Source organism: Fusarium graminearum, chromosome 4, assembly GCF_000240135.3.
Source record: "Fusarium graminearum PH-1 chromosome 4, whole genome shotgun sequence".
NCBI lineage: Eukaryota > Fungi > Ascomycota > Sordariomycetes > Hypocreales > Nectriaceae > Fusarium > Fusarium graminearum.
This window is the reverse complement of record NC_026477.1, coordinates 7,302,076-7,316,471: the sequence shown is the minus strand read 5'-3', so window position 1 is coordinate 7,316,471 and position 14,396 is coordinate 7,302,076. Positions and strand designations below refer to the sequence as shown.

Genomic DNA, 14,396 nt, shown 5'->3' with positions numbered 1-14,396 from the left:
GTCTACGGGTGCCGCCGTGTGCTTGTAAGGGGCAAATAGACTTAGTCAGATCGGGCGAGGTTGACAGCATAGAAATCACTCAACAGACACACCGAAGAGAAATATGTGCATATTCTGTTAGACATGCATCCGTCATCCATCGGACATTTATTTTAATTAGCAGCCCTACACGTTGAAACAAACATTCCGAACTGTGGAACCTGTCCTGAGTAAGCCTGTCGATCCCCTGTCGCATTTGTTGCTCCGCCTTGTCCGCTGAAGTTAAGGCGCAGTCAAATTCGACGTCAGGTCACTTCACTCATCACCGAGGATCGTCGGCAAGTGGACCCTTTGTCTCACAACATCGACGACATATAAACGATTGTTATCATAACGAATCGAAGTTTGATAGCAATGCCATCTCATACAATTCACTATGCCAGGAACACCGTCTAGTCTCGGATGCGACGGCTGTCGCAGACAAAAGAAGAGAGTGAGCAATTTTCCCTGCTTATATATGGCCTCATTATGGACTAACTGATATGAACAGTGCGATCAAGCCAAACCAACTTGTGGAAGATGTAGACGAGTTGGAATATCATGTGTCGGAAATGGTGTCAAAAGATGGAAATTTCATTCCTCCTTCCAAAGCGAGAACAACGAACAAACCCTCACATCGTCCCCAAGACGGAGTCCAAGCAACGCACAAACGAGGATATCATCCTCACTAGTTCATATCCTTCAGACTGAAGACTGCCGCTTCGATATTCGTGCATTCGGCGGAAAACTCATCCCAGAACTCGTGGCTCAGATCGGTTACAATGCCGCACTTGATTCATGTGTGGCCGCCATGGTTACGCTTTATAGATCTCATCAGTGTCCGAGTTTGAGGGTCGAAGGGTTGACGCATTATGGAGATGCTTTGGCTGCTACGAGAAAAGCGATTATTGATCCAAAGGAGTCCATCATGATGAAAATGCAGGTTGTTTCCGTCATGTTTGTGTGTCATGTAAGTCCTTCCTTTCTAATCTCAATGATAAAGTTTAGCTAACTTACAAATAGTACTGGATTGATCGTAAATCGGTTGAACAACATCGTGAGATAATATCAGTTCTATTTCGTGAAGCTGTCTTGAAAAAGCAACTGGATGATCTGGAGCCATACATGGTTGGACTGACACAACTAGCAGTAAGAACCTATACCACTCCAATACATAGAATCCAAACTGACTCTAATTCCAGGTCATGGCAAGCTTTCTGAATCCTCAGTTCGAACTAGGGCCGTGGTTCTGGGAAGCATGTGAAACGATAGGCACTCCTCGACCTGTCAAGTATCACCAAGGAAGCTTCATCAGTCTCGAATCTGGGACACTAGCCGAGGTGTCCATTTTTATGCGCTCGCCAAAGAAGCATATTCATCAACTTCAATGTATCTACAGCGTTATACAATTTGAAATGCCCAAGGTTCGACGACTCATCTCACTTGCGACGATGGCAGCCGCAGCTCCCAATGCACAAGCCATGTCAAAGAGAGTGTGCAGTTCATACAGATTTGCATACGCAATACTTCTCGCCATGACAGCAGTGATCAATCACACTCTGCAAATATGGGACAAGAATCTTGATCTTGTTGGGTATGTTCACGATTGTGTTGATGAATCCATTGCTCTTGTGCAGCAGTGTGAGAATGCTCGTCCATACGGGGCCATGTTTGTGCCTGAATTTCTTACAATGGTATATGCAGCGGCAACGGATGGATACCGGAATGATGAGATGGCGAGTATACTATTGGATTACGAGAGCGATTGTATTGGAGCGGACTATTTGGGACATGCTTTATCGGTTAGGGAACGACTCTATGCAATGGAGATGCGAGAGACGGTGGGGGAGATCAAGACTGGATTGGATGCTGGTGTCGAAGCAGGAACACAGATTACAACAGAGGTTGAACAAGATTACCAGGCAGTTAGTGAGTGTACAATATTATAGCCGAATGAATACGAATATGGAGGCATTGTGTTTTGGATAGTGGGTATTAGAACGTTTACCTTAACCATAGACGTATAGCGAGCTCACATGTGGCAGCTCGACATGTGAATCCCCACCACTCTCCCGTCTGTCCATTATCATGCACAACAGACTTTCTGACGGCAGAAACGCGGGGACTTTTAGCGATCCCCGAGATTCATCTGGAACTTTATGTCTATTTCAACACCGAACGGCTCCGAGATATGCCCGTTATATCATCAACAGTGGCTATTTGTATCATTTAAACAACCTCACAACAACATATCAGCGTCTTAACTTCGCTTTAAAAAAATTACAACATCTTAAACCTTGCATCTCCGAGCCTGACCTCCGTAACAAAATACCCATGCTCTTCTTAACCACTCACAAACGCGATAATAACCGCATCCGAGGAGTGTATCGGGTGGACCCGGGCTGGATCTGGGGAAGACTGTGGCTAGCGGATCCAGGGACCGGCTTCTAGTGGTTGGGCGCTAATTCCCCAGTGGGCCATTATCGCCCGATCCTCCCCGCGGGAACGGGAAGCACTCAGGTCCAGTGGGAGCTCCTCCATTTGCACAGCATACCGCACACCTTGCAGGGCATCTCACTACCCGGAACACCGAAGCCGCTCACCTGAGCCGACAATTCGAACAGCGACCGCATAATAATTCCTTTTTCAACCCCATCACTCTTCTCTTTCCATATCATGTTCGCCAGATTCTAAAATGACGAATCCAAACAAAATTGCCAAACGTCAGAGTGGACGCGAGTCCAAAGGTTCAGCCAGTGGTGCTCTCTGCAAGACTTGCACGCCATGTCGACAAAAGAAAGTCCGTTGCGACGGCACGCGCCCGCAGTGTGTTGAATGCAGCACCAACAGTCTCCCCTGCGTATACCCTCACGATGCCCGACGAGAACCCAGACCCTCCCGCGCTCGCGTCCAGAGCCTCGAGGCCACCGTCGCCGCCATGCTCGACCACATGAAAGCCGCCGGAATCCTTTCGTCCGAGATGCAGTCCGCTTGGACGGCTGAGCTTATGGATACCGACCACCCGTCTCGCGCCTCGCAGGATTACACCACACACGGCTTAAGTCGCCTTGCTTCCACAGCTGCTATTGCGAGTCCTCTTCCGACACCCACGGCATCTACGGTTGCGCAAGATATGAGCGCTAGTTTCTTGTCTTCGCCGCCGAGAAGTAGCGTTGGTCCGACGGACGGAGAGACGAAACCGAGACTTGATAGCTTCAATACGATCCTCTCACGAGCGAGCGCAACACAACTGGATTCCGCCGAACTTGCGCCCGTGAAATCTGTGCCTCGACCTATAAGTAACGACGGCAACGGAGACGGCACGGGATTGTCGCCAAGCGAAGCCCGAGTCGCTGGTGTGTTCCACGAGAACGGCTATGTGTCTGCAGTCCATGGTCTCGCCAGTATCATGAACCCTACATCCCGAGCGCAACACCGAGAAAACATCAACAAGATGACCCGAAAAGGCGACGATGCTATATCAGCTTCCAAAGCTCGACTTATAAGCAATGCTGCGCTTCAACGGCAGCGAGAAGCGCGCATGTTTCGAAACCCGCGAGACTTGATGGATCTTGATGGAGTAGACCCTGAGCTAGCCAAGCATCTTCTCGACTTGCACTTCAACCGACAACATTATGCTTATCTCATCTCATACCGACCTGCTATCATGGACAGTCTTGCTAGTGGTGGTGGTCCTTTCGCCAATAAACTCCTTCTCAATGCCATTTTCTATTCGACTTCACTCTACAGCGACCGTGCATGTCTCCGCGCTGATCCCGACGACCCTCAAAGTGTTGGCAGACGCTTCTACGACCGATTCCGCGAGCTTTTGATTGATGAACTCGACAAGCCCAGCATTCCTTCTGCTCTTGCCCTGTTACTCACGAGTGTATCATTGGTATCACAAGGCAAACCAAGCGCAGGGTGGAGTTTGTCAGGAACAGCGCATCGTATGATTATCGATCTAGGGTGTCATTTGATGCTCGGTCCCGATTATGAGAGCACCGGCGGTGTCAATGAGCAGCGTGTGCTACGGACAGACTTGGAGCAGGAGATGCGCAAACGCCTTTACTGGGCTGCTTTCACAACGGATGCTACTCAGGCCTTGTATCTTGGACGACCTTGCATGTTCGCCTCAGCTCAGGCCAGAGTACCCCTACAGCTACTTGACACTTTTGAAGAACTAGAAGAGTGGGAACCTTATATCGATCCCAAATCACCAGGTTCAGCACCTCCGCCGTATGGTCGTCAACCAGCTCATGCGGTATCAACGTTCAGCAGTCTTGTGCGACTATTGCAGATTTCTACGAGAATCAACGATCTTTATGGAATTCAGTGCGTCAAATACACAACTGAGTATCTTTTGAACAAGAAGGAATCCATCGAGAGGGAATTTGAGAAGTGGCAGACCAGTCTCCCCAGTCACCTGCGCTTTGATCCTGACGACAACACCACCATCACCCCTCCTCCTCATCAAATCACCCCACAGTGAGTCTACTCAAGTGACCCCATGCCACAATAAAAATACTGACAAGGATGTGTAGTACGACATTTCACGCTCTCACCATTCTGCTACACCGTGCTTTCCTCGAGGAGGGTCATCTTAGACGCCACACTGACGAAACCATGAAGCGACGAGGTGAAGAAGCTTGCATCCAAAGCGCATTGATGATCCAAAAGGTCGTCCGCCGATATCGCGAGTCTTTTACTCTCCGCCGTGCGCCATTCTTGCTCTCATACGCAGTCTACTCCGCAGTTATTGTCATTCTTCGCCAGGAGCGTCACGAGCGAGGCCAATTTACAGAACCCATCTCTTTCTTCTGGACATGTCTCAGCGAATTGCAAGTCGGCTGCAACTTTGGTCTTAAGAAGCCCCTCAGTGTTCTGCAGGATATGGTTCGCGAGTTTCAGACTAGTATCAAGGAAAGTGGCTCTACTGGTACGGAGCAACCTCACCCAGCTGGCCTCGATGAGAGTTTCTTCTTCCCGCTCGCCATGGCACCTTCATCAAACACAATAGCGCCCAACACATCCACACCAACGGGCGCTTACATGTCCGCCTCTGCATCGGACTACATCCCGAACATGGACCACTTTGATCCCACGTTTGGTCACTCGCCAGGTCTTCTTGACTTTTTGAACGATCAAGAGAAGGATATTTCTCAGGACGCACTATACGGTCTGTTTGCGCCGTCGCAGCCCTTCCCATGACTGTCGGGCGAGCTCGGCGAGACCTTTTTTGCAGGGCCTGCTTCAGCGGCGTAGGCAGGTCCTTCGAGGCGTGTCGGATGCCTCGGTTCGCCGGCTCGGTGATTGATTTTCAAGCCTCATGCAGCCGAGGCATATGAAGTTACAAGCAGATAGTTCTGCTATAACTTATTTACTTCCTGTCGGGAGTCAACTTACCAGGAACAAATACCTATGTACTCCCGATCGTTCTGTTTTGGGTCTCTAGACTGAAGCCTGAGCTTTCTCAGTTTTCTTTGGTCAAAGATCTGAAGAAAATTGAGGAGCTTTATGCTTCGTTTGAGAGGCCTTGAACAGAAAGATTGAGATTCCTGTAGTATATAGTGGTGGATGCGAATCTGCATTATATCTAGAATCTTGGACATGGAAATGGATACGAACTGACGAAGATTTTATTGTTAGCAACATTTATTACGTCTTTTCCAAGCGTATATACGGAGGCGTTCAAAACTACTCAATTTTTTATTATACAATACACTTTTCAACACATTATCACTCTTCATTGATTTCGTCTTGTGATTATCATGCAACTATTCCATGTTTGTTTATGAGTTGGTTGTTAGAGTGGTTTCTTTAGCGCTGAGCGTCAATATACAAGCTCTGATTTGCACTCTTGAGCAACACAATCTTGACTGACTCACTGTCCACAGCGTTGTACAGACTTTTGCTCTCCAATTATTTATTTTTCTAGTTCATTAGTGCTCACTGTCGGATGGGGTTGCATATAGGTAAGTGCGCCTATGGGGTGAGTCATCAGCTGCGCCTGGCTGGGCATTCCACTAACAACTACAAAACTAATAGCACCGCGCTCAAGATCAATTGTCTATAAACAAAATATCGGTCTCTTATTCTTACATTTATACCATTGATCTGCATTCACAATGGCTACAGAAGGTCCTAACCCCCGTGTTGGCGTCGCCGCCCTTATCTACGCCCGCGACGGCAAGTTTCTCACTGGAAAGCGAATGGGGAGTCACGGAGCAGGTAAACTACACCCAACCCTACCATGTTTACATATCTAATACGATACAGGTACCATTCAGCTCCCAGGCGGCCATCTAGACTACGGCGAGTCCTTCTTCGAATGCGCAGCAAGAGAAACCCTCGAAGAGACAGGCCTTCAAGTCCGCGCCACCAAAGTGGTAGCTGTGACGAACGATGTCTTTGAGAGTGAGACGAAGCACTACATTACGATATTTGTGCGTTGTGAGATGGTGGATGAGAATGCAGAGCCTCAGGTATGTTTAAAAACAGTGGAGAGAGATGGATTAAAAAAGCTAATATGGAGATTTAAGATTCTTGAGCCAAAGAAGTGTGCGGGGTGGTATTGGAAGAATTGGGATGATTTGAAGGAGATTCTTGCTGGGGCGGAGGAGGAGAAGTTGTTTTTGCCGTTGGTGAATTTGCTGGGGCAGACGAATGATTTGGAGAGTTTGAGGTTGTGAGGATGTTATGAAGCTGGGCCATGGACCAGAGGGTTGAGAGTAGGAAACGAGCAGCCTAAAGGTCTGTTGCAATTCAGATAAACTGAAATACTAATTTCATCTCTTATGTTTCCAGCAGCTAGCTTTTGTAATAACCTTTGAGTTCTGGCGGTTGCAAGGTTGTTGTAAATGTCTCACTTTAAATTTAGACTTAGATCCGGGGTAGGTTGATTGTGAGGAGGTTATGTTGGTGCACTCACTTTAGCTCCTTGGTGTTGTCTTGTCGTGTATACTGATATCAAGATAATATGATGCAAACTATTAAATAATCATGTCGAATCTCATGTAAATTAATAAACATATAACATCAACATAGAATGCTAACATAATAAAAATAAAGCCGAGTCTTGAGCTCTATGCCATTAAACCAAATATGCAACTATCGCGATTCGCGATCCCAGTTAAGCTCGGAGCTCTCGTAGTTACCATGATGACGACTACCTTCTCCCCACGCACCAACTCCAACCCCCCAAAGCTCCTCAAAAGCTTCACCCTCTCTCCCCCTCCAATGTCATAGCCGCCAGAACAATCAGCTGCGCAATCGCGGCATGCAAAATGTCAATGTCCTCTCTCGCCGAACCTCGTCGCCCGCGTCTTGTCGCCCAGAATCGCAAGCTTCGTCACCTCCGCGGAATATGGCTGCGCAACTTGTCCTTTGCGCCCACGAGCCTCAGAACAGCTGACGACGCTGACCTCGCCACGAGCACGAATAAATTACCTGTTCTCAGGGAGACGGGCCAATTGCATCCCTCGCGATCGTCTGAGAGCTTGAGGAAGGATAGTGTGCGACATGATGCTTTGCGACCTCAGCAGAAGCGCAGGACGAGTCTGAGCTTGGCGCATGTTAATCCCGTTGCTAGGCAGAAGAATCTAGAAATGCTATTTGAAGGCTCTGTTGGAGACGTCTTTTACTCGTTGCATGTGGATGGCGATGCTGAGCCTGTCTACATCAGCGAGGTGCGCGAACGAGCGACGGTAAGAAGAGCGTCAATTGGGCAACAAATAACAAATCTGACTGTTCCTAGAGCTTCAACTTTAAATTCTTCAGCTTGGAAAACTGTGCCCCGGCTATTTCAAGATGCGATTCCTTGCTCATTCGAGTCTGGGCACGACGACCGAAAGCCGAGACGTGGACTTTTCTCCTCGACGAATCAGTCGATCTGCGACGCCTCAACTTTATAGGAACTCTCATGGACCGAAAATTTCCTCCAAACGCACTGATATTCCACCTCGAAGATGGCGTTTACTCGTTCGACTTTCCCAACAAGATATCGGAGCCGAAACAAGCACCGACAGTGGCAACGTCGTCATATACCGCGCTTATGAAGTTGGCCAACTTGGAGAGCTCGATAGAAGACGCCATGGAGACGCAGCATCGACTGATGGAAGAGATAAATAATATGCTCGATGGCTCGCCGGTCGACAAATCGGAAATGGCGCAAGAGGCTGTGTCCGTGGCGGAAAAGTACGTGGCAGCGCAACGACGTTCGAACAACTTGGCGCAAAAGAAACGGGATGACCTACGGGAGTCGATAAGAGCAAGACGTGAAGCTATCGTGAAGGGAAGAGAGCTTGAGGCACAAGCAGAAACAGACATGGCCAATAACCGAGAGAAGTTGACTACTTCCAAAGAACTTCTCGAAGAAACGCAGCAGCAAATCCGCGGACAGCGAAGGCGCATTTGCTCTGACCTTGCAGATATATTCCCCATCACGCCAATCCCTAATGCGCCACCACTGTCCTTCCAGATATGCAACATACCACTCCCAAACTCGACATACGATGCTTCGACTGCAAAACATATCTCCGAGGATGTTTTATCGGCTGGGCTAGGATTCGTCGCGTTACTCACGAAACATTTGCAGTTCTACCTCGCACATCCATTACCATACCCGCTAGACTGGTTCGGTTCTCGATCTTATGCACGCGATGATATTTCTCAATTATCAGAAAAGACCGTCTCGCGAAGGGAGTTTCCTCTATATTTACCTCGCGGAGGCTCCACCGCTGGACAATGGCGCTTCGAATACGCTTGGTTTCTCCTCAACAAGAACATCGAAGCTCTCTGCTCGTCTCAGGGTCTGCGCGTGGTAGACATCAGACATTCCCTTCCGAACCTCAAATACTTGCTATATGTCTGTAGCGCCGGTAGCGACCAAGTACCGGAGCGCAAGAAAGGCGGCGTTCGTGGCTTATGGGCGGGCAGACTCAAGGGGAGGATGTCGACCATGTCGGCGCAACTGGACGGCGATAACAGCAGTCTGAATGAAAGTCGCAGGGATAGTACGGACAGTGAGGTGAATCATCATGGGGATGCGTTGAGAGATGCGCTTCTCAAGAGTAATGGGCATAGCAAGACGGTTGGGCATAATAACGATGAGCACCTGGAGAGTCTGGATGATTTGCTTTCACTGCCTTTTGGGGAGGATGGTACTAAGTTTACGTTGAGGACTAAAGGTCTGAGAGAGAACGTTTCGAGATGAGGAGTGGGTGATACTATGATGGGTGGTCTTTTGCATCATATTCAGCGAGGTGCTTGCGGGATATATTTTGATTCATAGATAGGACGGAGTTACGAGTTATGCTTGGGCACCATTTACAAGCCGTGAACTTCATCCGAGACTGATCTACCTTGCTGCTGGTGAACCCAACTCCTCACATGATGCTTCAATAACACCTTGCCATCCATCTACCCTTTCCTCACCCGACGTAGCGTCTCTTCCTCGCCCGAAGTACGACCGAGTAGTTCATCTTAATCCATGGAAAAACAAGTCTTGGCCTGTCAACTGCAGACTCTTTCATGGATTATCCCCACAAAGATCGTTACCCCGGATTATGGACTGTGGGGAAGTGACGTCTTTCGGACACGGCGCCGAACACCGTCTGGACCATCATCGGCGCCGAGGGCCGTTTTACCAACGTGTAAGTGCTTTCGGGGAGGAGTATATATATGCCTTGATTGGGTCCCTTGCTTCGTTAAGAGAGTGTCCAAGTCTTTAATAGTATCCATTCATGATGCTGGGTGCTGTTCTTCTTGCGTTGGTTGTGGGCGTTGCTTCTGCAAACAGCCCTGTTGTTCAACTTCGAAACGGGTCATATTATGGTACTCACAACTCGGCTTATAATCAGGATTTCTTCCTCGGTATGCCTTATGCCCAACCTCCTCTGAACAATCTCCGATTCAGACATCCTCAACCTCTGAACGAAACTTGGTCCGACGTGCGAAATGCAACAGACTACCAGTCCAAATGCTACCAGTACGGGTATCCCTCCGGTCCACTGTCAGGTGGCTCTGATGATTGTCTTCACCTTAACGTCATCCGTCCAGCATCTGCCAGAGACGACAAACTCCCTGTCCTTGTCTGGATCCACGGTGGTGGTTTGGTTGGAGGGTATAGCGGTGATCCTTATTCCAACCTCAGCTGGATCGTTGACGAATCAGTCAAAATAGGCTCACCGATTATTGGTGTCTCGATCAACTATCGTCTTGGAGCATGGGGATATCTATGGAGTTCAGCTGTTGAGAAAGCAGGTCAAGGAAACAATGGCTTTCGAGACCAGAGACTTGCTCTACAGTGGATTCAAGAGAACATTGCTGCATTCGGTGGCGACTCAGAGAAAGTAACCATCTGGGGCCAGAGTGGCGGAGCTCGTGGTGTAGCATCTCAATTAACTGCCTTTGGAGGCCGAGACGATGGATTGTTCAGAGCAGCTATTCTTGAAAGCGCTACTGGGTTTCATACCAATTTTCGAGAGGAAGAAGTCGATGATGCTCCGAATTGGGACAAGGGATATACATCACTTCTCAAATCGACAGGCTGTGAAACTGCGAAAGATTCGTTGCAGTGTCTTCGAGAAGTACCATCTTTGGAACTAGCAGAGATTATCGGAAACGTCTCGTTCCCTGTCTACCTCGATATTGTGGATGGCGACTTTATCCAAGATGACCGCTCAGAGCTAGTTCGGCACGAGAAGTTCGTTCATGTACCGATCATCAATGGCGTCGCAACCGATGACGGCGACTTCTTTGCTCAAAGAGGGATCAACACGACACAAGAGTGGGAAGCGTACCTACGCAGAGAAGGAGCCAGCAACAGTACCATCGAAGCTATATCTGCGTTGTACCCTGACATTCCGCGCGTCGGCCTCCCTGCTACATTTAAAGGACGTCCCTCTGGACAGTTGGCCTCGTATGGAGCCCAGTGGAAGCGCGCGGTTGCGTTTGGAGGAGATAGAGCGATGCATGCACCAAGAAGAGCCTGGAACAGGAAATGGGCCGATACCAACCTTACGGCATACAGCTATCGCTTTGACGTTGTATCAGGAGACCGCAATCCAGTACAAGGAGCCGGTCATTCGGTTGATCTACCGTTTATCTTTCGCAACACGGAGCGACTGGCTCAGCTCAACGCTACAGAGACTAGGCCTGGTTCTTTTGATGGGTTGTCGGTCTTAATGTCGCGCATGTGGATCAGTTTTGCAAGTAATCTAGACCCCAACTTTGATGGAATGCAAAGCTCGGAGTGGCCAAAGTATGGGCTTGATGAAGGTAGGAATATGGTGTTCCATATCGACAACTCTTCGGTGGCATACGTGGAAGAGGATACGTACAGGACAGAGCAGCTGGAATACTTGGATCGCAAGTTGTGGAAGACTGGGCTGCAGTCTGGAATGCCTAACAGGTAGACAGCGAAATGCCTACTTGGATGGAACAACAATTACAAATTAGATCATGGCTTGAAGCTAGGTGGCTGCCTTCGAATAGGATATGATTGACAAAATATGCTGTAGAACTGTCGTTTAGGGTATAATGAAAGAGGCCCATACTAACTCAACAAGTGTCAATACCACAAAAAGACCGTATATGGTTCATTTCATCCGTCGGCGCCGGCGAGCTGCCTAAACGAGGCTTCTCCTCTTTCCTACTGGTTTCCATCGTCTTCCTGGTGGTTTCCTCCTCTGTCCCACCAGACCTAGTCACGGGAGGTCTTGATACGGGACTAACAGTCGAGCATCAGGGCAATGGGTGCGAATGAACCCGTCGTAGTCTTCAAAGTTGACAGTGATATCCTGTTGAGTCTCGAACCCCTTTTTTGACAGCCATGCGAGTCCATTGACGTTCGGGTCTGGATTGTATGGGTAGAATCCGACATCAGTTCGGAGGTATTCGTGGCCAGATGGGTATCTTGAGTGCAAATAGGGCTTTGAGGATATAACAATCTGAGGGGCCGACGCCCCATGACGCTTGGAGTATGACGGGGTGTAGAAAGAAGCCTCGTGCTTCAAATCTGAGGGATAGCGAGAGGTAGCCAATGGTGCATAGTAAGAATGGTAAGGCGAAGGAGGTCGATTTGGGAAGGACTGGTATGGAATTGAACTAGACATCCTGGGTTGGTATGAGGAGTTGTTGAAAGTGGATGTATGGGTGTATGGGGGTGGTGGCACGTGTGGTGATGCCGCTGAATACGGAGATGCGCTTGTTGACCAGGAGTAAGGTGCGTGAGAGTATTCTAAACATTGTGAGAAGAAATCCTGGTTGGATTGACGGGCTCTAGACTTACCGGGCTGTTCATCATACCGAAAACGACTAGATGATCTGGGGTATGGCTGTCCATAGTACGGTGGCTGCTCTGCATACGAGAAGGAAGCAGCTCTCCTCATGGGATGCGACTGGGTGGCTCGCCACTCATCCATTAGAGAAAACAAGTTCGCAGGTGTTGCAGGTAGGGGCTTCATGTTGATACTGTTGGATGTGGCAGGAGACTTGGCTGCCAATTTCTTAGCTTCTTCTTCGAGTTTGCCTTTCATCTTTTCCACGACCGTGTTGACGAGCTTTTCTTCCGGGGTTTGCTTCTTCCCTTTGTCGCTTTTGTTTCCCTCCCACCTATCGTCAAGAAGGTGACCGCCGTAGATGCCTAATCCGATCGGCATCGTAACGATTGTAGGATGAGTACCTAGGGAGTTACTTCGATGAATGAGTGACCCTCTGTAAGAATGAAAGATGATGTTAATGAAGATGGTGGGCAAGACGGGGTCTTGTAGGAGTGAGAGAGCGGAAGGGGACTCGCTTTCGCAGCGGGCTTGATAATATTGGCGAGTGTGTTTTGAAGAGGAAGGCGCCTGCGGGGTGTTGAAGCAAGCAACCGAGGAAAGAACTAAGTTTGTAACCAAGGGAAGAATGACCCCGCGAGAAGTTAGGAAGGTGCGTTTAGGTGACAGAAAATATAAGAGACGAAACTAGTAGGTCATCTTAGGCCACTTAGACCAGACTTTTAGGTTGTTCATGCTTGTACCCTAAGACTTAGGAGGTCAGCCTTTGTGATGCCACCCTGCGCAGGTTACGGAAGAAAGAGCATAAGAAATACCAGCTTGGACACTGTAGGCAGCACATACATGTTTAAAGAAGGTCTCAATCTCGGCCATCCATTGTTGGCAAGACGAACGAGGAGCGACGATGATACAAGGACCTTTGATGCTTCCGGTCTTTGCAGTCGAAACAGCGATCGTGGCAAGTGCCGATAGAGTCTTGCCAAGACCAGGGGGACCAGCCAAGATCATTCCCTTGAAACGAGAGTTCTTTGCGAAAAGCGCAGCTGTGGCCAGCGCGTCGTTGATGATGGAAGAGGGAAATGGTGCTTCTCAATCCTGGGATAAGACCAGGGTGATCTGCATCATTGTGCGAAGCCTTTAAGGACTCACAGTCAGCATCATGCATTCCGAAATTGTCAGCTTTGACGACTTACAATGCCAGCGCGAAGTTGGTCGATAAAATGAGTGACCTCTTGCTCATCGTCGCCCGACGCCACGGTCAATGTGTCAGGACACTCCTCTCCGTGAGGGCTGCTAGTATCGCTCTTATCATCAGGAACGTATTCGTCAGAGTCGCCATCGTCGCGATCTTGCTGATTCTGGTTTTGCTCTGACTCGCCCGCATCGTCTCTGCGGTCGGTGTGATGTTGAATTGTAGAGGTTGTGTCAGCTTGAGAGAAAGTCAGCGACGGTGGATGGGAAGAAGAAAAATGAAGAACGCGTACCAGGTAGCGTGAAAAGAAATAGGCAGAAGCCAAGGGCTACGGATGTCTGGGTTGGATTTCTGGCTGAGTGACAGCTGTCAAGCAGTGCCAGGCTTCTTGTAACCAGTGCCAAGTAAATCCAGGCAGCTGTCAACGGTGAAGGAAAGAAATGGATGTAAGAGAAGAATTAGAAGAGAAGAAGATGGGGAGGAAAGAGGACTAAATACTCGTAGCAGAGGCAGATCCAGGTTCGTAGTGATTCACTGACTACAGTGCCTAAGAAGAAGGATCAAGAGCCATTCGTCTACTCTATGTTAATAGACAGACAGTGGAAAGATACAGCTGACAAAACCCAGGCAGGCCAGAAGTAAGATAGTTTTATTCAGTCAGGACGAAGTCTAAGAATAATGAAGCTGTGGGTGTAAAGGCGTCGTTATGCTCCTCTATCATTAGCATGTCGTCGCTGTGGACAGGAGATGATAACCCGTACATATACCTCCAAGGGCGCTGATACAGAATTGAGATGGTAATAAGCCCTGCGAGTTCTGCATAGATGAAGAATGTTCTTACACTACTAACTTAGACAAAGAGGTAAAGAATTGCTCAACTTATTTGAAGATACGCTATAAATATG

General features: G+C 48.7%; 6 protein-coding genes across 6 annotated transcripts; 5 read left to right on the top strand and 1 right to left on the bottom strand.

Annotated features, from left to right (window-relative positions):
- Positions 1 to 415: 415 nt before the first annotated feature.
- On the top strand, positions 416 to 2,251 carry FGSG_09177 (uncharacterized protein; the record flags this gene model as incomplete). Its single annotated transcript, XM_011330301.1, has 5 exons — positions 416 to 472; positions 530 to 988; positions 1,042 to 1,167; positions 1,221 to 1,947; positions 2,064 to 2,251. The coding sequence occupies 5 exons, from the start codon at positions 416 to 418 to the stop codon at positions 2,249 to 2,251; spliced, it is 1,557 nt and encodes a 518-aa protein (XP_011328603.1).
- Positions 2,252 to 2,713: 462 nt separating this feature from the next.
- On the top strand, positions 2,714 to 5,690 carry FGSG_09178 (uncharacterized protein; the record flags this gene model as incomplete). The annotated part of the gene is made up of 2 exons (XM_011330300.1): positions 2,714 to 4,506; positions 4,563 to 5,690. 2 exons carry the CDS (start codon positions 2,714 to 2,716, stop codon positions 5,227 to 5,229), a joined length of 2,460 nt encoding a protein of 819 aa, XP_011328602.1. The 3' UTR covers positions 5,230 to 5,690.
- A 456-nt stretch (positions 5,691 to 6,146) lies between these two features.
- FGSG_09179 (uncharacterized protein) lies at positions 6,147 to 6,710 on the top strand (the record flags this gene model as incomplete). The annotated part of the gene is made up of 3 exons (XM_011330299.1): positions 6,147 to 6,249; positions 6,298 to 6,503; positions 6,561 to 6,710. The coding sequence occupies 3 exons, from the start codon at positions 6,147 to 6,149 to the stop codon at positions 6,708 to 6,710; spliced, it is 459 nt and encodes a 152-aa protein (XP_011328601.1).
- A 594-nt stretch (positions 6,711 to 7,304) lies between these two features.
- Positions 7,305 to 9,232, top strand: FGSG_09180 (uncharacterized protein; the record flags this gene model as incomplete). Its single annotated transcript, XM_011330298.1, has 2 exons — positions 7,305 to 7,724; positions 7,775 to 9,232. 2 exons carry the CDS (start codon positions 7,305 to 7,307, stop codon positions 9,230 to 9,232), a joined length of 1,878 nt encoding a protein of 625 aa, XP_011328600.1.
- A 532-nt stretch (positions 9,233 to 9,764) lies between these two features.
- On the top strand, positions 9,765 to 11,435 carry FGSG_09181 (uncharacterized protein; the record flags this gene model as incomplete). Its single annotated transcript, XM_011330297.1, has 1 exon — positions 9,765 to 11,435. The coding sequence occupies one exon, from the start codon at positions 9,765 to 9,767 to the stop codon at positions 11,433 to 11,435; it is 1,671 nt and encodes a 556-aa protein (XP_011328599.1).
- A 65-nt stretch (positions 11,436 to 11,500) lies between these two features.
- FGSG_13527 (uncharacterized protein) lies at positions 11,501 to 14,313 on the bottom strand (the record flags this gene model as incomplete). Its single annotated transcript, XM_011330296.1, has 4 exons — positions 11,501 to 12,869; positions 13,143 to 13,310; positions 13,493 to 13,728; positions 14,259 to 14,313. The coding sequence occupies 4 exons, from the start codon at positions 14,311 to 14,313 to the stop codon at positions 11,727 to 11,729; spliced, it is 1,602 nt and encodes a 533-aa protein (XP_011328598.1). The 3' UTR covers positions 11,501 to 11,726.
- Positions 14,314 to 14,396: the final 83 nt, after the last annotated feature.